This window comes from Gadus morhua, chromosome 10, assembly GCF_902167405.1.
Source record: "Gadus morhua chromosome 10, gadMor3.0, whole genome shotgun sequence".
NCBI classification, from domain to species: Eukaryota; Metazoa; Chordata; class Actinopteri; order Gadiformes; family Gadidae; genus Gadus; species Gadus morhua.
In genome coordinates this window covers 26,349,363-26,369,181 of record NC_044057.1, presented here as the reverse complement: position 1 = coordinate 26,369,181, position 19,819 = coordinate 26,349,363, and the positions used below count along the sequence as shown (strand labels likewise).

Here is a 19,819-nt window from a genome sequence, read left to right as displayed (position 1 = left end):
GTCAACAATGGATGAAACTCAGTTGGTATTGTGCTTACAAATATTATACATGACAATGTAAAAGACTATTGAGAAGTACAAAACTCAGTAACAAAATGGTAGGCCTACATTACCTGCATGTCTATTAAGTGTGGTGACCAACTGATAAATATGCAGTGTAAACTAGAAGTGCTTCATGGAAAGATTTCCCCCAAAAACCTGCAAATGCAGTACATTCTTTTGATTTTACCCAACACTCAATTACTTTATAGGTTTGATCTTTTTTTTTTTTTTACAATGACATTCAAATCCCATTTCCACTGCTTTGACATTGGTTTGAAATCCCTTGACCATAATTAATGCCTTTCTAAAACCGTTTTTGTTGGAGACAAAAGTTTGTGTCCGAGTAGATAACCGAAAAACACAGATTATCATCTACATGGCCACCACAGCCAAAAAAAAAAGAAAAAAGGTAAACTAACCATGACTTTCCCATCAGAAATAAATAATACTTTATACTCAAATGGATTGAGAACAAAACCAAAGCAGACATGACCAAATACAACTTAAAGCACGACAAAATATCTGAAAGACGCTCAGCTTGGAAAACACAAGTCAACAACGTGATGGAGCAGCTGCCTGGACAGAAGTACAATAATCCACTCTTCGCTATCCCGTCGCCCAGTGCTTGCTTTGGCCAATCTATATTTGGCTGCAGTTTCTTGGATTATGTGGCAAAGGGATTCCAGCACCATATCACAGATTTCAAATCGTTCAAATTGTTGAATTTAAGTACAAGGCTATCTGTAAAGTAGATATAGAAAACTGACCGCCATGTGAGATAAATCGGATCCAGGGAAATTTGGGTTATTTAAAAAACAACAACACTTGCTTATGAAGAGACTGCTTATGATGGAACTGCTGATTTCTGAATCTGTAAGAATTGTATTTCAACAGTGCTCCGAACCAAACGCCCGGTAATTAGTGTTGAACAGAGATCGAGGTTCCTGTTTCAAAAACCGTTCCCTCTGAAATCGTTCCCATAGCAACACGACAATGTCTGCATCGTTAGCTATAGTGTCATCGTTAAGCACTGTGTCCTGCAGCAATCACTGGCCTGCATGAGCTGTTCGAAACGTACTGGTTTGTTGACTCCTCCTGGAAAAACAACATTTTACATTAAATTTGTATTTAAATGGTTTATTCTCACCCATCCTTGTATGAACCAAGCAGTTGTTACCTCTCAGTTTAACATTAAACGATGAAAAACATGATTCTGACAACGCTTGTACTCAAAAAGACAAGTCAAAAACTACATGATAGGATGGCCATGTGATGACAGTAAGTGACAAGTTGAGGTTTTCTCATAATTTTTTTTGTACTCCGAACATAAAAAAAAAAGGCAACAAAAAAATGTAAACAACTTTTTGAGAAAAAAAAACAAACAACATGACAGCACCAGACAGAAATAAGCATATCAACAGTTAGTATAAACGGGCCGATGGGGCGAGTCCGCGGGCTATAGCACCAGTACACCCCCCGGAGTCTCCGCCCCGAGGGGGCCGGAAGGCTGCGCAGCACCCCCACATGAAGGCAGTGTTGCATTCAACTTCAGTACCAAGTGGATAAAGTCTCTCAGCCATCGTCCCTACCCCCATCCTTGTCCCTCCTCCAAAATAAAATGTCTACGGCGCGTCGTGGCTGATGTCATTTCTTAGGAATGCTTGGTCAACTTCAGTCAAAGGAAGAGATCTGTGGGTGGATGGATGGATGGATGGACGGACGGATGGACGGATGGGCTCGGCAGCTGTCACTCATCCTCAACCCTCCCCAAGTCGCCCATATCACTGCCCTCCACCTCACCGTCATCTTCCTCACCCACCACATAATCATCCCATGAGTTGTATACCTCCCCATCTTCATCCTCATCCTCCTCCACCTCATTCCCACCATACTGTGGATTATTGTCCTCCTCGTCCTCCACAATCTCCATCGCGTCATCATCATCATCCTCCTCCTCATCTTCCTCATCCTCCTCATCGTCCTCCTCCTCCTCCTCCTCACCACCGCCCCCTTCCTCGTCCTCCTCGTCCACTTCCCCGTCCTCCACCTCCCCGTCCTCCTCCTCCTCCTCCTCGTCCTCGTCCTCCTCCTCCTCCTCCTCCTCCTCCTCCTCCACCTCGCCCGGGCCCTTGGACGAGCCCTCGGGGGACGAGACGGGCCCCTCGGAGCCATCCGACCCGTAGGCGCGGCCGGTGGGCAGGAAGCTGGAGGTGGCCGTCTTGGTGTTGATGTAGAGACGGGGAGGGGGGAGCGGCTTGGCCGAGGCCGCGACGGCCAATCCGGCGGCCGACCCCACGGCGGGCTGGGGAGCGGCGGCGTTGGCGTCGGCGGTGGCCCCGGGCCCCGGAGGAGCCCCCGCTTTAGGGAAGGGAGACGGGCCCATGGCGGCGGGGGCCACCGGGGCGGTGTACTCGCGGATCTCCCCGGGCTCCAGCGGGTCCGGGCCACAGGGGTCGTGCTCGCTGCAGGACAGCTTGCCGTCCAGCTTGGAGATGAACAGCATGCCGTCGCGGTGCTCCTTGCAGTACGAGCTGGGGCACATCTCGCAGAACGAGGCCGCCTCTTTGCCGCACTCGTCGCACTGGTGCCAGGGACACTCCCACCGCCCTGAGGGACACAGGACACCAGCGTCACGCAACACGGCACACAGGACACCACCGCCACGCAACACGCCACCACAACCGTCACGCAACACGGCACACAGGACACCAGCGTCACGCAACACGGCACACAGGACACCAGCGTCACGCAACACACCAAACAGGACCACCACCGTCTCGCAACACACCAAACAGGACCACAACCGTCACGCAACACGCTTATGACAAACATTATCATATCACGATGATATCAGCAGGTTATCAATGAATTTCTCATTCTGTGGCACAGAATAATAGTTTATAGTATATCAATAATAAAGCACTTTCCGATTGGTAAAGGTTTGCAATTTAGACAAAAGTACAAAAATAATTCATGTTTTTACAAATGATTTACTTTTCATAAATTAATGACATGAAAAACACACCGTGGATTAAAATGCACCCATGACTCGGGGGGCTAGACAGGCTAGTCTAGTTGAGATAGGATTGTTCAGCATCGTCAAGCCTCCCATTCTAGGGTGGTTGGAAGTTGTGAAGCCTCAGCCGGCCATGAGACCGTTTAAATGGACGACCTGTATGACCACACGCGTCACTCACCTGCCGGCCTCTTGGCCAGGTTGAGGCAGTCTGCGTGGTACACCTTGGGACAGCCGGGCTTCTTGCAGGACACGATCTGACCGGCGTCCCCGCAGCTGAAGCACTCATCCTCCCTCTCCTTGGTCAGCTCCGGCTTGCTCTTCTTCTTCATGGGGAGCTTCTTCTTGCCCTCCCTCAGCTTGAGCTTCTCTGCCGACGGCCGGTTCTGCGGAACAAGGATAGAACGTTTTAGGAGATCAGGCGGGGCATGCCGGTACAAAACGAGGTGACTCATGCGGTCCGTAGAGGAGCAACATCAGTGAGTGTTCTGCCGCTAAAGGGGTGATATCATGCCACCAGATGCGAGTGTGATCAGCCATTACAAGCGGTTTGAACATCGGGGTTTCCCTGTGCCCTAGTGACATCCCCAGTGGGTGTGTCTACCTAGATGTAGGGTGGAACTAACTAACTGCGGTGACGTAACCGGCCGGTACCTTTGGCCGGACCCCCAGGAACCCGCTGCAGTTTGGGGCTCCACACTTGCAGACCGTCTTCCCGTTGCCCAGACACTCCAGGTTGTAGTTGAAGGTCAGCTCCACACCTGTTCCAGGGGCGGTTCGTACAGTGAACAGGTGCCACACCATCTTCTTACAGACCATCATTTTCATCGTGCATTGCAATCAATAACATCATTTCAACTTTGCCAGCATCAACAAAACAAGACAACGAGGAGGCGGACGTGGGGCGGATGTGGGGCGGACCTTGGGGGATGTCCTGGATGGCGAACAGCCCCACCCTGGTGTCCCCGTTCACCGTCCACTTCTGCGTCTCACAGTTGGGCTGGCAGCAGTGGTTCATGAAGCGCGCCTGGTTCCCCTTTGGCCCCGCGTCGATGATCCGGTCCTACGGGGGATCGGGAGAAAGCATTCAGATCCACTATGCATCCTACAGTTGTTCCCATAGCGATAACAGCATCGGAAACTACCCCGATACTTCACCATCACGTGACCAGCTCATTGACTACAAACAATGCTGGATGCTGTAGCGTTAATACTCTGTATCGGCCAATACTAAAGTTCAGAATTGGTAATCGGTATCGGGAATGAAAATAAATAAATAATGGTATCGGAACAACTCTAATGCATACCAAGCTAGCAACAAGAAATCCTTAGTGAGCCACCAGCACGCAGCCATGAGCAAATGATGAGGAACACTGACTAATACTTATTTAATTGCCGAGCGTTTCAGCAGGGAACACAAACTCACGCTAGAGGCAGGAAGGGAATCAGAACTCATGCTAACAATACGGTTTAATAAAAGTAAGGTTTTAAAGTTATTTTGGCTGGTAAATTACCAGAAAATGTCCGTTGCTGGAAATACCCTGAAGGTATGATCGTATCGCAATAATAACGAAACACGGCGATTTCAAACTTAAATTCAAGTAGACTAATCAATTAGTACTACAGTAGTCGGAATTAAACATGCATTCACTGAATCGGATATAGCTTAGTCTGATGAATAAGCTCTTGCTGATAAATTTTATCCAAATATAAAAAAGGAGCTCACCTTGTCCAGTGTAAGCATGTAGAAGTTACAGATGTCGTTCTCCTGCGCGTGGCGGATCCTGGCGCGACACTCCTCTTCGTCTATCACCTCCCCGACGTACTCGTTCACAAAGGCTCCCTGGGGACGGAGGACGACGGAGAACACGTTCAGTACCAGGGACGTCCTCCACGGAGGCTCAGCTCAGTCCGCTACCTCGAATCCCGAGCCTCCACGGATGAGGTGTCCTTGAGCAAGGCACCTGAAACCCCCACCTGCTCCCCGGGCAGTTGGGGGGTCCTGTGTGTGTCCCGTGTGTGTGTGTGTGTGTGTGTGTGTGTGTGTGGACCTCTGTGTGTGTCCCGTGTGCGTGGACCTCTGTGTGTGTGGACCTCTGTGTGTATGTGTTCACTGGCTACCCGGATGGGTCAAAAGCAGAGAAGAATTTCCCCCAAAAAGGAATAAATAAAGGATAACTTAACTTAACCTACCCATCATATGACAAAGAGGGGGGGAACCAAGTTATGAAATTAAAATAAAAAAAACAAGAAGGTTACCAGCATCGGGGACTTGGGATCTTGTAGGAAGTTTACACCCAATTCCAAGCAAAAGAAAGTGACTCCCCATCACGGTGACTCGCTCGTACCTTCTTGATGTCGAGGATGGCCCTGAGGCCCCAGCCCCGGGCCAGCGTCCTGAAGATCTCCACGGGGGAGTACTGCCGCTTGGTGTAGGCCTGGTTCTGGCAGCGTTCCCCGGCCACACACACCTGGGGGCTGCACTCGTACATCAGCATGCGGTTGATGCACTCCGAGTCCACGCCACACGGGCTCTCGTCCGACACCTTGCAGTTGCAGCGCGGGATCTCCGATTGGTCCGCCGTGATGATCTGCACCTTGCCGATCGGTCGGTTCACCTGGGGAGAAGAAATAAAAGGAAAAATAATAAAATAGTAAAAAACATGTATGGTTACCAAAAACGCAGACTTAAATTGTATCCTGGAAACACTGGAATTACATTTAGTCACATACATATTCTATTATATTTCTGTATTATATACATATGTATATACTTGTGGTTGAGATTATACAGTGGTATTCATTCAATGATTTTCTGTACAACTTCATTAGGTTCAGCCTGATTCAAATCGTTGAGCCTTCCAAGGGGAGGGCGTTGCCAGGAAGGGCTCTGGACGCAGTACCTTGATGTGTCTGTAGGGAGGGGGCTTCTTGTCGTTCTTCCGATCCTCCTGCAGCTGTCTCATCTCCTTCTCCGCCGTCAGCTCTCTGAAGCGCTCCGCGGCCACCGTCAGGGCTGAGGGGGAGTCAGGCACAGGTCAGGAGAAACCCTTCAGGCTCGCTGCTCTTTCCGCTCAGGTACTGCCAGTTACACTAACATAGTCTTAGACACTGAAATTAACACAGAAAATCACTCCTAATGTTCGACCAAAAAATAAATGTAAATGGACTTCATTTATACCTGCTTTCCTAACCAGTGGCCTCTCAAAGCGCATTACAATACTGCCAAACATTCACGCACACATTCACACACCGACGGCGGAGTCAGCCATACAAGGCGACAGACAGCTCGTCGGGAGCCAACAGTCAGGGTTAGGTGCCTTGCTCAAGGACACCTCGACACTCAGCTAGGAGGAGTCGGGGATCGAACCAGCAACCTTCAGGTTACCAGCCAACCCGCTCTACCTCCCGAGTCATATAATCCTTTACAACCCGAGCATCCCATAAACAACTCTGCGCACCTTTCTTGTAGATGGCGTCAGCGCCCTTGCCCATCTTCTCGATGTTGTGCGTGTCGCCCTCCATGTAGGGGAAGACCCTCGCCTGGTAGGTCCACACGAAGTCCTTGGAGCCGAAGAACTGAACAGGGAACTCTCCCACCTCGTGCTTCATCCGCAGGGTGTTCTCCGGGACGTCTTTGGCCAGGCAGACCTCGGCCGGCCACCACCTGATCAACGCACGGGGGGGGGGGAACCATCAGAGACCCCGAGAAACAGTCTAATAATGGTCCACCATGTTAACTAATGTAGACTAAGAAGAGGTTTTTCCCCCCAAAGCCATACGGACAATGAATGCATAATTCCCCCCTCTTCATAAACTTTTTATTTTCTTTAATCCTCTTTTTTTTTTCTATCTTCATACTTTTCTATTATTATAACTTTTCACAGTTGGGAGTTGAAGTCGCAATCCACATTTCACTACTTTTTGTTCAACAAATTACACATTAACAATACATTCTTGAATCTTGAATCTTAGCCAAATTTCGAAGCCCAAAGTCCCAGCCACCATCAGAACTGAACGTGTTTATTCGTGCTTCACATCCAAGTCCAACACAGTACGCTTGAACCAACCAACATGTGAGATGTTAACATCCTCACACACTGGCGGGGTTAACATGGAGCTCAGCCTCAGAGTCCAACAGGCTCACAGAGAGTGGATTAGTGCCGTTTATGACGTCAATTAAGATAAGATGTTCTTTATTAATCAAAGACATTCGCCCGGAAATTAGCCGTGAAGCAGGATCCAAAGTAATATCCTGAACGACCAACGGCATTCCTCCGATGACCTGGACACATTCTTCTGCTTTAAGTGGCAACGCCTCATTCAACATGAGTAAAACAAGCCGACCACACTGTTCCGGTCACTAGGATACAGGGAGATGATCGGAGGCCTTACCTGTAGCGAGCCCATTTCACCCACAGGATGTCCTTGATGCGCGGCTTCTTCCCGGCCTTGCAGTCGTTGCAGAACCAACTGCCCTGGGGCATCTGGATGTTCAGACACTCCTGGTGGAACGCAGCTGGACAGGATTCACAGCACAAGAGACTTCCCCCTGAAGAGAAACCAGATTCACACGTCTGCTATCGAGTCATCAGCAGACGCTTTTAGCCGAAGGGACTTTGATTTTTTTATTGAACCTTTGCCAGGAGCCATAAATAAATTAGTTAGGGGTTGAACGTGCATCCAGCTCAAGGGCACAGGATACAGGTAGTGACTAGTCGGAGGTTCGAACCCGGAACCTTGGGACTGGGTCGTCCAACACTAAACTACAGACTACACTATCCTGCCCCCAGTACCCGTCACACATTCATCACTGAGTGGAAGAGTTGATATGAGTACATCTCTTCCCCCCCTGTCCACCGGCCCCGTGCTGACCTTCAGAGCAGACGAAGCACCAGCTGACGTTGATGTGCTCGTGGTTCTTGTAGCCCTTGCGTGGCGTGAAGTGGTTGGGGCAGAGGAAGCTGTTGTTGGCCAGCACCAGGCTGCCGGCGGGCATGCAGTTGTCGTTGGCGTGGTAGGCCACGGGACAGCGCACACAGCGGGCCAGACGACCTGCGGAGCCACAGGGGGAGAGACCGTCAGCCAGGAGGAGAGACAGTCAGCCAGGAGGAGAGACCGTCAGCCAGGAGGCGGAGAGACAGTCAGTCAGGAGGCGGAGAGACAGTCAGTCAGGAGGAGAGACAGTCAGTCAGGAGGAGGAGAGACCGTCAGCCAGGAGGAGAGACCGTCAGCCAGGAGGAGAGACCGTCAGCCAGGAGGAGAGACCGTCAGCCAGGAGGAGAGACAGTCAGCCAGGAGGAGAGACAGTCAGCCAGGGGGAGAGACAGTCAGCCAGGAGGCGGAGAGACAGTCAGCCAGGAGGCGGAGAGACAGTCAGCCAGGAGGAGAGACAGTCAGTCAGGAGGAGGAGAGACAGTCAGTCAGGAGGAGAGACAGTCAGTCAGGAGGAGGAGAGAGTCAGTCAGGAGGAGGAGAGACCGTCAGCCAGGAGGAGAGACCGTCAGCCAGGAGGAGAGACAGTCAGCCAGGAGGAGAGACAGTCAGCCAGGAGGAGAGACAGTCAGCCAGGAGGAGAGACAGTCAGCCAGGAGGAGGAGAGACAGGCAGCCATGAGGAGAGACTGGAGCACCAATATCACCAGTCGGAATCAAGATATTACTTTGACCCTTTTTTAACGAGGTGAATGTGTTGTCGGCATCAGTATGCTGTTGATTAACACCTTGTTCACACCACATGTGTCCGTCGACGGATGGGGGCTTTTTTCCGGGTTGTATTACAAAGGCGATTTCATTGGACAGTGTCCTTGCGTATATTTGCATAACGCAGTCTGATTGGCCGACGGATCCGTCGCTGCCTGAAAAGTTGAAAATTTCTCAACTTTTTGACTCAGGCCACGGAGCGACAGAACGGACGGATCCACAATGCATTTCGCGAGCGCCCCATGAAAAGTCAATGACATCCGTCGACGGACGGAGGTAGTGTGAACAAGGTGTAAGGAGTAAAATAACTTAAGTAATGCTTTTATAATAATCGTCATTATGTCGACAAATAAGTATGTTTCATGTTTGACACTGTATGGTTACCGAAAACATAGACTTCAAATTTTATCCTGGAAGCACTGGAATTACTTTTAGTCAAACATACTTTATTATAAACATGTGTATATACTCGTGGGTGACGTTTTAATCGGATGACTTTCTGTCTAACTGCTCTCTTCTGACTGCGTTGTTCTCCTGACCCGGCGGCGGCGGCGGCGGCGGCGGCGGCGGCGGCGGCGGCCTACCTTTGGAGCTGGAGAGGCTGAGGGGGTTGGCGATGTGGCAGGCCAGGCAGACGTGCAGGGAGCAGCGGAAGCCTTTTCCCTGCGGCTGGCTGGTGGAGGAGGCCATGACGCAGTCCGTGTGGTAGAACTTCCCACACATAGGAATCATGCAGCGCTTCACGCCGCTGCCCGACTTCTTGCACACGTAGCACGCGTGCTCACCTGAGAGGGAGTCAGAAACACGTTTGGATTTATTTACAGATTTGTTTTTCAAGAATCCTGTTACGGATTTGCGTCAGTTAATAAGAGCTTTGAATGTCAGAGAAAAATGGCGTTGAAAATAGAAACCAATATTTTCTAAATAGGGTACGTAATCTTACACACTGCTACTCCCAGGAGGTTGCAATGCTACTTACAGATCGAGTGTTTAACTACGACTATTTGCCAAAGCCTTGCGGGAAGGGGGCAAGCATGACCTGGCTTTCATACGTCCATGCTGGACATAACATATAGTGAATCTCATCCTGCAGCTTTTTACACATGCCCTCCCTGCACTGACGAATAACGATAAAAGAAACCTAAGACTAAGGAAGTGAACCTTTTGACCACAGGCTCAGCCCAGCGTGAAACTGAAACCGGATACGTTCATCAACTTGCTCGTGGAGACGAGCTGAACCCCTAAACAATGTGAGTCCACCCACCTGAGCTGCATTCACGACACATGAACTTCCTCTTGGGAGCGACGGCCAAGCCCAGGCACTGCGGATGGAAGGCTCCGTAGCACTGGCCTTCACACAGAACCAGCTCCCCGGTCCGCTCACACATCTACACACACACACACACACACACACACACACACACACACACACACACACACACACACACACGAGAGAGGAAAGGCGGTCACTTGTCGATGTGCTTCTGAACGAAGGGCGTTCAGAGTCTCTCAGGCCGATGGAGCCAAGGCCTCACCTGGCACACGTTCTCCTTCAGAGTGGTGGCGCCCGCTCGTCCCTTCACGTCCGCGTGGGAGTGGAAGCTGTGGTTCACCCCGGGACTCAGCCCCTGAAGGGAGCAGGAAGCAGGAGAGGGTGAGGGGTGCTCGGAGGTCGACTGAGCTCTCAACCATCACACACTGTTGATTTAGCATAGTTGATTTGACGCTTTTGTCCAAAGCGACTGACTGAATGAAGACATTACCCAAAACAAGCATGAATCATTTGAATAAATACAAATTCATCAAATAAGCAAAGCAACTGGTTTGGAGTGCTGCTATATAGAAATAAGAGATAGTAATAGAGATGGAGCGATATAGGTGGACCCGGATAGAGCGATAGAGATGAATGGGTCATTACGGACATCATTGGACCGTAAGAGCATGCCTACCTGGGGTTTGGTAGCAAGCGTCCCATTGGCCAGGGTTGGCCCCGCCTCCGAGCCGCAGCCCTCCCCCTCCATCTTGGGCGTCCTGGACCCGGTCGGGGGGGAAGGCTCGGCCGGGAGGAAGACCCCCGGCGGGCCCCTGGGTCCTGGAGGGCTGGCGGCGGGGCTGGGGGGGCTGGCGATGCTCTGGACGACCGGCTCTTTTTTCATGAGGTCGTCCTGCAGAGAGAGAGAGACGCTCGTCAGGGGGCAGAGCAGAGGACCTTCTGACACCTTCATTCGACTGAAACTGAAACTTCTACACCCCCTTCTGAACCCCCGCAATCGGTGGGGGGGTTGTGGTCGGCTCGCACATGCACCAACAAATGTCGCAGACGGCGGACACCGTGGAACGAGTCTCGACTGGATTAAGAACCGACTCGTCTCTTGGAAGTTCCCAGCCGCTGATTTTGTATATAGTTATATTTAGGTTCGATTTTTCCTTTTAGCTCTAAAGAAATACCGGTGACGTCATAGCTAGCTACGGGCTAGCGTGAGAGCAGAGGAAATTGTGATGCTTTCCCTTCAACCACGCGGTTTCAGTCGTGTGTTTCTGCTACCTGAGTGTCTGCGGCGGTCTTCTTCTCCTCTGAGGTAATCCCACAGAGTCTCTTGGCCTCCTTGAAGGAGAGAAACACACAAGGTTAAGTCGTGTAACACTGCAGGGTTACCGTAAAATAAATGACACATTCTTACAGTTTTGTCAACATGCCATCTTTGTACCTTCTTGTTGGCGGGAGCGAGAGACACTTCTTCTATGGTGCATTCCAGGATCCGCTGGGAGAGTTTCCTTGGCCTTTTCCTCTCTTGGGACGCTGACGCTATGAAGTAAATACACTTTAATGACAGAGGAATACTCGTACGTGCTCCAGTAACAAGCGTATTATCACAGCTCATCATCGCAGTACACTCTGGATGACGGGCAGAGAATGAGCAATGATTTCAGCGTGAACGCAGAAAGGGCTTCCCCCTCTCAAGAGCTCTAGGGCTGCCCCAGGAAACGCAGGTTTAACATCAAAACAACAACAGTTAGAGATGTAATGTAAAGTACATTTACATTTATCAGACGCTTATCCAAAGCAACTTACAATAAGTAAATTTGTCAGAAGAAAGAGAAACAATATGTCGCTGTCGGTGCAGTAAGGATGTTCATAGAACCAACTGTTGGGTGAACCCATTCCCCAAATTAAATCATAGCCAGGATAAGACGCTACACCATGCTACACCTATTTTTAAGTGCCAGGACGTACAACACATAATAAGTGCGTAAGGGCGTTGGGGAGGGGGTGGGGGAGGGTAAGGGGGAGGGTAAGGGGGGAGGAAGTGTCCTCCTGCATCGGCCCTCACCTCAGCCCACCCTCCCTGGTTCTAGCGCGGCTCGGGCCCCGTCCACACGGAACCGATTCTTTGGTGAAAACGCGCAAGTCTTGTGCGTTCGGGCCGACCGTCCAAATTGAATTACTAACTACATCAAAAAGTATTTCCGCTCAATCTACAAAGGGTTAACAACTGCTATCTCGAATGAATGCTAGTATACAGCGCGCAGGCTGGATGCGCTCCACTTCTCTTTTGTGGAGAGCCAGCGCCCTCATTATGTACCACAGCGTTCCTACAGCTCGCTGCGTTCTCCCAACGCGTCGAAGGAAAACGGAGGGAAAGAGAGTCCTGCCTGGGGGGGCCACTCACAGGGGTCTGGAGGTAGATGGGGGCCCTCGCCCGTCTCGGGGGAGGAGGGGGAGGAGGAGGAGGAGGAGGAGGCGCAGGGGGAGGGCGGTCGGGGGGCGCAGTCCTCCTCCAGGCGGCCCCGGGCCCCGGGGCCCCTGGCGTGGGGGGGGACGGAGCCCGGGCTGGAGGATGAGGTCACGGTCGGAGTGCGGGGACAGGGGGGGTCTGCCGCCGGACTGGGGGTCTCCGGGCTGCTGTCTGCTTCGCTGGTCTGGACACACACACACACACACACACACACACACACACACACACACACACACACACACACACACACACACACACACACACACACACACACACACACACACACACACACACACACACACACACACACAGTATGTTATGTGGATACATTACATTGATACCGCAGAAACCCCAGTTATTTAACAATTATACGCCGAGGGCTCTGTGAATAGTGGGGGATAGCCCCCACTCCAAAAATAAAGAAGATCATACTTTTTGCAGGGATTATTTTGTTTTTATTAGCAGTTTATTTTTTTTATTAGCGCGACGGTCGTTACGAGCAAAAACAATGTCCCGAGTTTGAGATCTCAATCATGGGATAATGGGCAATATCTCGAGGATCAAATTGCACCATCTTAGGAGGTTCACGTGTAGTATATACTTAATGTGTATATCTATACATTATATTGATACCACAGAAACCTCAATGTATAAAGCAGTCTCTATAATAACCTATACCTGCATTTGTAAAGCTTACACAAAAAAATGGTTTGATATTATAAGCCAGTATGTAAAGTTGCACCTACACATACGCATGAAAGAAACGCAGAATAACTTCTACAAACTTGACCTGCGTTATAGACTCATTACCGAAGAGAGCTCTATTCCACAGAGCTTTGTGCAAGAGCCGAATATATTTATGTATGAATTATTAATATTACCATTCTGGAGGGTTCAGCGTTCCTCTTTGATTTCTTCTTTGGGGACGTTATTGGTTCGCGCTCGTCGCTGGCCTCCAGGAGTCTCTTACTGGGTCTGCGCAGACGCTTGTCTGAGGGGAAGTAAGCACACCGTCAGCTGTTTATCACTCAGACCACCACAACCACAACCACAACCACACCCACAACCACAACAACCAGAACAACGACCACAACCACAACAACCAGAACAACGACCACAACCACAACCACAACAACCAGAACAACGACCACAACCACAACAACAACCACCACCACAAGCACAACCACCACAACGACAACCACCACAAGCACAACCACCACAAGCACAACCACCACAACCACCACCACCACAACCACAACCACCACAACCAGAACAACAACCACCACCACCACCACAACCACCCCCACCACCACCACCACCACCACCACCGCCGCCGCCGCCGCCGCCGCAGCAGCAGCGCTCATCGTCCACTGCGCCGTTCCCGCCCTTACCGCTGGAATCCGAGACGTTGGAGCAGTCCTCCGACAGGTTTCCGTCGCCCAGCGTGACCTGGGGGGAGCCCGGGCTGAACCCGGCGCTGTCCGTGCACGCCCCCCCGTTGACCTGGCCGCCCGGCCGGCCCCCCGCGGGCCCGCCCCCGCCGCCCCGCTCTGCCAGGCCCTCCGCCAGCTGCCAGCGCTTCTTGGGCGCCACTTTGGATTCGCAGCTCATGCCGGGGTGGCCGGGGGCGGCGAGGGGGGCGGCGGGGGGGCCGGCGGCGGCCGGCGGGGACGCCCGGGACCCGGGCTCCGCCAGGTCGGCGTGCCCGCTGACGAACTCCCGGCCGTACGCCATGTCCGCCAGGTCCGGGGACAGCCCCGGGATGCTGACCTTCAGCTTGGCGGGGACCCGCTGCTTCCTGCGCTGCCGGTCGGCGCCGGCGGCCGGCGAGAGGAGCGGCAGCGCTTCACATTTGTAGGTGTCGTTTTTCATGATGGCCTTGGTCTTCTTCTTAGGCTTGGCCGCCGTGGCGTTCTGCAGCGGGGGGGGCTTCCCCGGCCAGCCGTTCTCCACCTTGATCCCTGAGCTACGGCCCCCCGGGTGGGGGCCGGCGCCGGAGCCCTTCAGTAGTGGGTTCGGACCCCCCGGGGAGGTGGGGATGACCAGGGGCTCCTCCTTGATGAGGACGGGGGGCCGGGGCACCACCAGCGGCCTGCCCTCCAGCTCGCGGGTGTCGTGCCGGTCCTTCAGCCGCATGAGGAAGGTGCTGAACATGTAGTTGGCGTCCGGCTGGAAGGCGCTCTGGTCGCCGTCCTCGCTGCCCCCCCCCTCCTCCTCCTTCACCAGAGACTTGAAGGTCAGCTCCTTGCCCTCCTGGAAGGCGTCCAACGGGGAGAGCGAGGAGGGGGGGGAGGAGCCGGCCGACAGGTCCGACGCCACGTTCTCCGTCTTGATCTTGGCCGGGGGCACGAGGGCGGGCGCTCGGGACCCCCCGGACGGGGACTCGGGCAGCGAGCCGTTGCAGACGCGCTTCTTGTCGGGCTTCCTTGCGCGGCGTTTGGGGGAGCTGTGGCCGGTGGAGGACGACACCTGGTCTGCCCCCGCCTCGGCGTCGCTGAGCACGCCGTCGCCGTCGTCTTCATCGTTCTTGTCGTCCCCCTCGGTGTTGTGGCTCTTCGTGGAGGTGTGGCCCGTCGCCGGGGCGTCCTTGAGTCCCGTCTCCTCCTCGGCCTTCAGCGCTGTGGTCATCAGCCGACTGCTGGCGGGCAGGTGCAGGGAGTGCTGGTCCAGAGAACCGTCTTGTACGTTTTTACAGCCGTCCAAATCCGCGTTGGACTTTAAATGACTTAACCGTTTCTCATGGCAAACCGATTTGTTTGCGGAGGTTCTGGCGGCCTTGGCAGAGTTCACGGCCGTCTCGGGCGGCGAGCTCGTGTCCTCGACACCAACGTCCTTCCCCGGCGTTGAACCCTGTTCCTTTTTGACCGCTTTGGAGCCGCTCTGGGTCTCCGGCGTGGGAAACCCCTCTGTCCGTTTGGGACGACTCAGCATGGGGACAGATTCCAGGTCGCCGTAGGGGGAGTCCTGGGACACTCTGACGGGGTCCGGGGCTTTGGGTAGCGGGCTGACCAGGTCCAGGATCGTGGGGGAGTCCTTCAACCCCCCCACGATGTGGCCGAATATGTCCGACAGGCATTTCTTCTTCTTCCGACAGGCCTTCTTTTGGAAGCCTTGGTTGGCGGTAGAGTTTACAGTGGGGTGTACAGTGGGGTTTACAGTGGAGCTAACAGGGGGGTGCACAGTGGAGGGAGGGGGCACCGTGCGGTTGGGGGTCGCGGCGGGCGACGCGGGCCCGACGGGGCCCGGGGACAGCGGCCGGTGAGCCTCAGTCGGGGGGGTCTCGGTCGGGTCCGGACCCTGGAGCGGGTCGGGGTCGCCGACCTCCCCGTTGAGGGGCACGTCCAGCACGTCGTCCGCACCCGTTCGGAGACCGGGACCTAAGCGCTCCGCTTCGGTCACGCTGACCTTCCAGGCCGTCAGTAAACTCTTGGGAATCTGGGGTGAGGATGACAAACGCTTCAGAGGGATGCTGCAGTGATGCTACCACTTCCAATCCTTCACTCTTCACATGATTAAGTATCAACCAATATAGCCCAGTTAACCACTGATCTGATCTATGACTTTAATTTAACAGAAGGGACACAATTTATACGCATTTCTTCAAAATATAAAAAGTGATACCATTTACCCTGATGTGTCCAAAAATATGTGTCAAATTTCTGTGTCAAAACTATTCTCCAACATGGTATAACATTGAGCCTGCCATTGGACCAATATAACAATTACACTTGGGGCATTTAGCAGATGCTTTTATCCAAAGCATCTTATAATAAGTACATTTGTCAGAATAAAGATAAACAACACTATATCGCTGTCGTTACAGTATGCAGTATCACAAGTTTGCAGGGCATCCTAACAGGTATTTATTTACCGTATACTTGTAGTCTTTCTCCTTCTGCTTCCCTCTCCGTCGGAGCACCGGGAGCTCGTTGAACTGGTGGCCTCCCTGGAAAGGAAGAATGGCCTTCCCTGGGACCCAGGCCCGCTCCGCTATCTCACCGATCGTCTCCAGGAAATACAAGCGGCACGGACGATGGCTCGGTGCTGGAACAGATATTAATCAATGACCACAACGACAGTTGATCGAGTTGAAGCTCTTACTGAACGTTAGCATATTACATGCACAACCATGGCCGCCGCCATTGTTCACCCAGAGCACCGCCACCACACTTCCTGCACATGCACGGTTGATAACATGCAACTTAACACAGAGACTAAAGGAAAACGTTAAGACAAACATAAGGCTGGACATGGGACTTGAAAGTGCACAAATGGTGGATACAGTTTGAGGATGCCCAGACAACAAACCAGCCGGAGCCGTTGAACCTCCGCCTCACCTTTCATTTTAGTGTGAACCCCCTGCGGCGTGTCGGATGCGATCTGGCAAGGCCACCAGGGACGTCGGTTGAACTTAGCCCAGACCAGGTCTCCGTTCAGATACTTCACCGCCGACAGAAGCTTCTTCTTGGGGCTGTTTGACTGCGGAGAATAATAATTAAATAAGATAACAACATAATAGAATTATGTTTTGGATATGGACTTGTACTCATTATTGCGTTGCATTGTAAACAAAAACCATTTTACTGCCTGTGTTTACTTCTTCCCAAACAGTTGCAATTAATTGATCCAAGCTGTGCATTGCTCTGCCTTCCGAGGTTAAGAACCCGGTGGGATCCAGACACATTAAGAGCAACCTCCTATTCTGACGCCAGCAGTTCAGTAACAAAACCAAAGCAATGAGAGAAAGGAAAAAGAAAGCTTTTGATGAAGGCTAAAGAGCAGGTAACCGGGGAGCCTGCCACTCACGTTGGAGTTGGTGCCGGACGGCGAGACCAGCCCGTGGTCGGGGCTGAAGGACAGCTCCGCGTCGCTGTCAGAGTTCTCCCCCGCGCTCGAGTCCTCTCCCATACTGATCTCGGGCAGCGCGCTGGGGCTTAGTGTAGGGTTGAGTTCAGAAATGGTCTGGGCCATGAGGTTGAGGACGCCCGGTTTGTACACGCTCTGTTTGTCCGGCCCTGAGCTGGCCGGGGCCGTCTTACGGTCCGACGGGCCGCGGTGGAGACCCGGTCTGGGGGAAAAGGAGTGGAAGGAGGAGAGGTCCTCCTTCTTACCGCCGCCCCCCCGCTCCTCCACCTTGAGGTCTCCGCCGTCGAACAGCGTGGACTCAAAGTGGAGGTAGCCGTTCGGCAGCGGGGAGCAGCGGTCCATGCTGTCGGGGCTGTGGGGAGGGAACCCGTTTTTGTCCAGCTCCGGGATCGACTCGAAGGCGTCCGTCTGGACGGCGCCTGGCGATGGCGGAAGATGGACGGACGGCGCCTCAAACTCATCGTCGTCCTCCTCCTCCTCGTCTTCCTCGTTGCTGATGGGGCTCGGTGAGTGCCGGTGAGTCCTGGCGCGGACGTCCATGGGGGGCCCGCCCAGGTCGGACCCCCTGCTCACCAGACTGTTGAGGTCCTGAAGGCTCCGCAGCGGGCTGCTGAAACAATGGGGCCGGTCGGGGGGGCTGTAGCCCGGGACAGGTGCTGCTTTGATGCTGGAGGATGGCAGTTGCATGGCTGGCGGTTGGCCCGACCTGCGCCTTCGACTGCCACATTGGTTTCCATAGGAAGTAGTGGTGAGGCCATTGGGGGGCCGTAGCTCTGGCTGACCCGAGCCGAACACGGAGCCTCCCCTAACAGCCCGTCTGTAAGACTGATTCATGTTGTCATGGCTCTTTCCTGACAAAAAACAAAGGGTTCGTGTCAGGTGAACCAATATTTACACTCAAAGCAGGACAACAAGACGCAACCTCCAAGTTCTTATTATGGCTTCACGCACTGACCGGTATTGAAAGGGAATCACCGACCCGTGAAGACCTTTACCTTTTAGACAAAATACTTCGACAATCCCAATAAAAGCGACGAACGCCTTCCAAGGAGAATAGGTGGCATGTAGGGCTGCATGCTCACCGATAACCCGACATGGCTGGCCTCCATTCCAAAAGGCCGTCGGTCGCCAAAACAGAGGATACTACTCCTGACATGCTGCTTTCAGACAATGACTATTAAACCAAACCAGTCCGGGTAGCATTCACCGATCATAATAAAGCAAAGAAACAAGCGATCGCCGATTCGTATATTCGTAGGAGCGCACACGCTACGGCAAAGGTGGTGACACTGTGCCATCAGAGAAAGGGTCTCCCACAGACCTACTACACAAACAGGCTACAGCCACATAGCTACTGGTAACTTGGGACAAGAACTCATCGAAACAAGTTAAAAACGCGTCGACGTGGGGAAAGATCACGAAAACTCACCATTTGGACGTCGGTCACCGTGAAACCGACAGCGAATCTGTCGTTGTTGCGCTTAAAGCGGCTATTTTCCTCGGTTTGTGGAGGCAGATCTGCACACTCCCAGCTGCAGCAGCGCTAGGCCAGAGCGCAGCTCTCATTCTCTCCCCTTCATCACAGCCTCATCAGCGGCGGCCCTGATGAAAACTGTCACTTTAAATGCAAAAAATAAGCACTAGAACATTTATATTTGCGAGCACATCAAGTGCGAGGAAAACCGGCGTGTCACTATCAATCTTCAATCATCTATTTATATCATTTTAACACCATGATTTGAGCCTGCTGTCGGAGTGCCCCCCCGGTAATGATAAAACAAGCCCAGACTGCCTATGTTGGTGAGCACAGCGACCAATCGGCACCGCCACCCAACCCCCCGCTGCAAAGGGCCTGTCTCACCCTCCTCACCGTCTCCCTCACTGACACACACCCAGGTGCAATCACAGAGTCGGATATCCGTGCAATGCGTTTATGTTCTCTATCCAAAGCATCTATTTATAACCAAAAATAAATTCTGCATTGTGGATTATAATAATATAAATGTGGTGCTGCTGTTGATGTTCTTTTTTGTTTTACGCCACTGGAAGTAGCCTAAGTGCCTGTTCTATGGATCCCAGGCCGCTATGGAAAAGGCAATGCACATTGAGCAGAGTCCCTGTAGTTAGAGTCCGTGCGCCATGTTGCCTCTGAGTCTCTGAGCTCAGGAAGCGGGCCGCTAGGCGCAGCAGACACAACATGTCGGTGCCAGTGGGGCCATGGAGCGACTTCGGCTCCGAAAAAACGACGTGTGTAGACGTTGGATTGTACTCTTATGTATTCCCAATGTTTACCCCGCAGTTTGGATAGGAAACCCTAGGAACCCCGGGAGACGGCGTCAGTGCGCGTCTGAACAATAGACGTGGCTGTAGTGCCGCAGTGGCCTCGTCCTCCTCTACCCGGCGTCACACAAAGCCCGTCAAGTCCTTATATAAACCTTTAGAGACCATTGCTCTTC

The 19,819-nt window shown here is 52.7% G+C and overlaps 1 protein-coding gene across 1 annotated transcript; it reads right to left on the bottom strand.

Annotated features, from left to right (window-relative positions):
• Positions 1-8: 8 nt before the first annotated feature.
• nsd1a (nuclear receptor binding SET domain protein 1a) lies at positions 9-19,232 on the bottom strand. Its single transcript, XM_030368251.1, has 23 exons — positions 18,793-19,232; positions 17,304-18,214; positions 16,835-16,976; positions 16,369-16,541; positions 13,889-15,932; positions 13,379-13,488; positions 12,432-12,681; positions 11,469-11,566; positions 11,306-11,365; positions 10,710-10,925; positions 10,296-10,388; positions 10,025-10,148; positions 9,345-9,545; positions 7,934-8,113; positions 7,454-7,610; positions 6,520-6,725; positions 5,962-6,074; positions 5,407-5,676; positions 4,785-4,901; positions 3,980-4,121; positions 3,713-3,819; positions 3,240-3,444; positions 9-2,649 (listed from the first exon to the last, which is right to left on the bottom strand). The coding sequence occupies exons 2-23, from the start codon at positions 18,195-18,197 to the stop codon at positions 1,790-1,792; spliced, it is 6,762 nt and encodes a 2,253-aa protein (XP_030224111.1). The 5' UTR covers positions 18,198-18,214; positions 18,793-19,232; the 3' UTR covers positions 9-1,789.
• Positions 19,233-19,819: the final 587 nt, after the last annotated feature.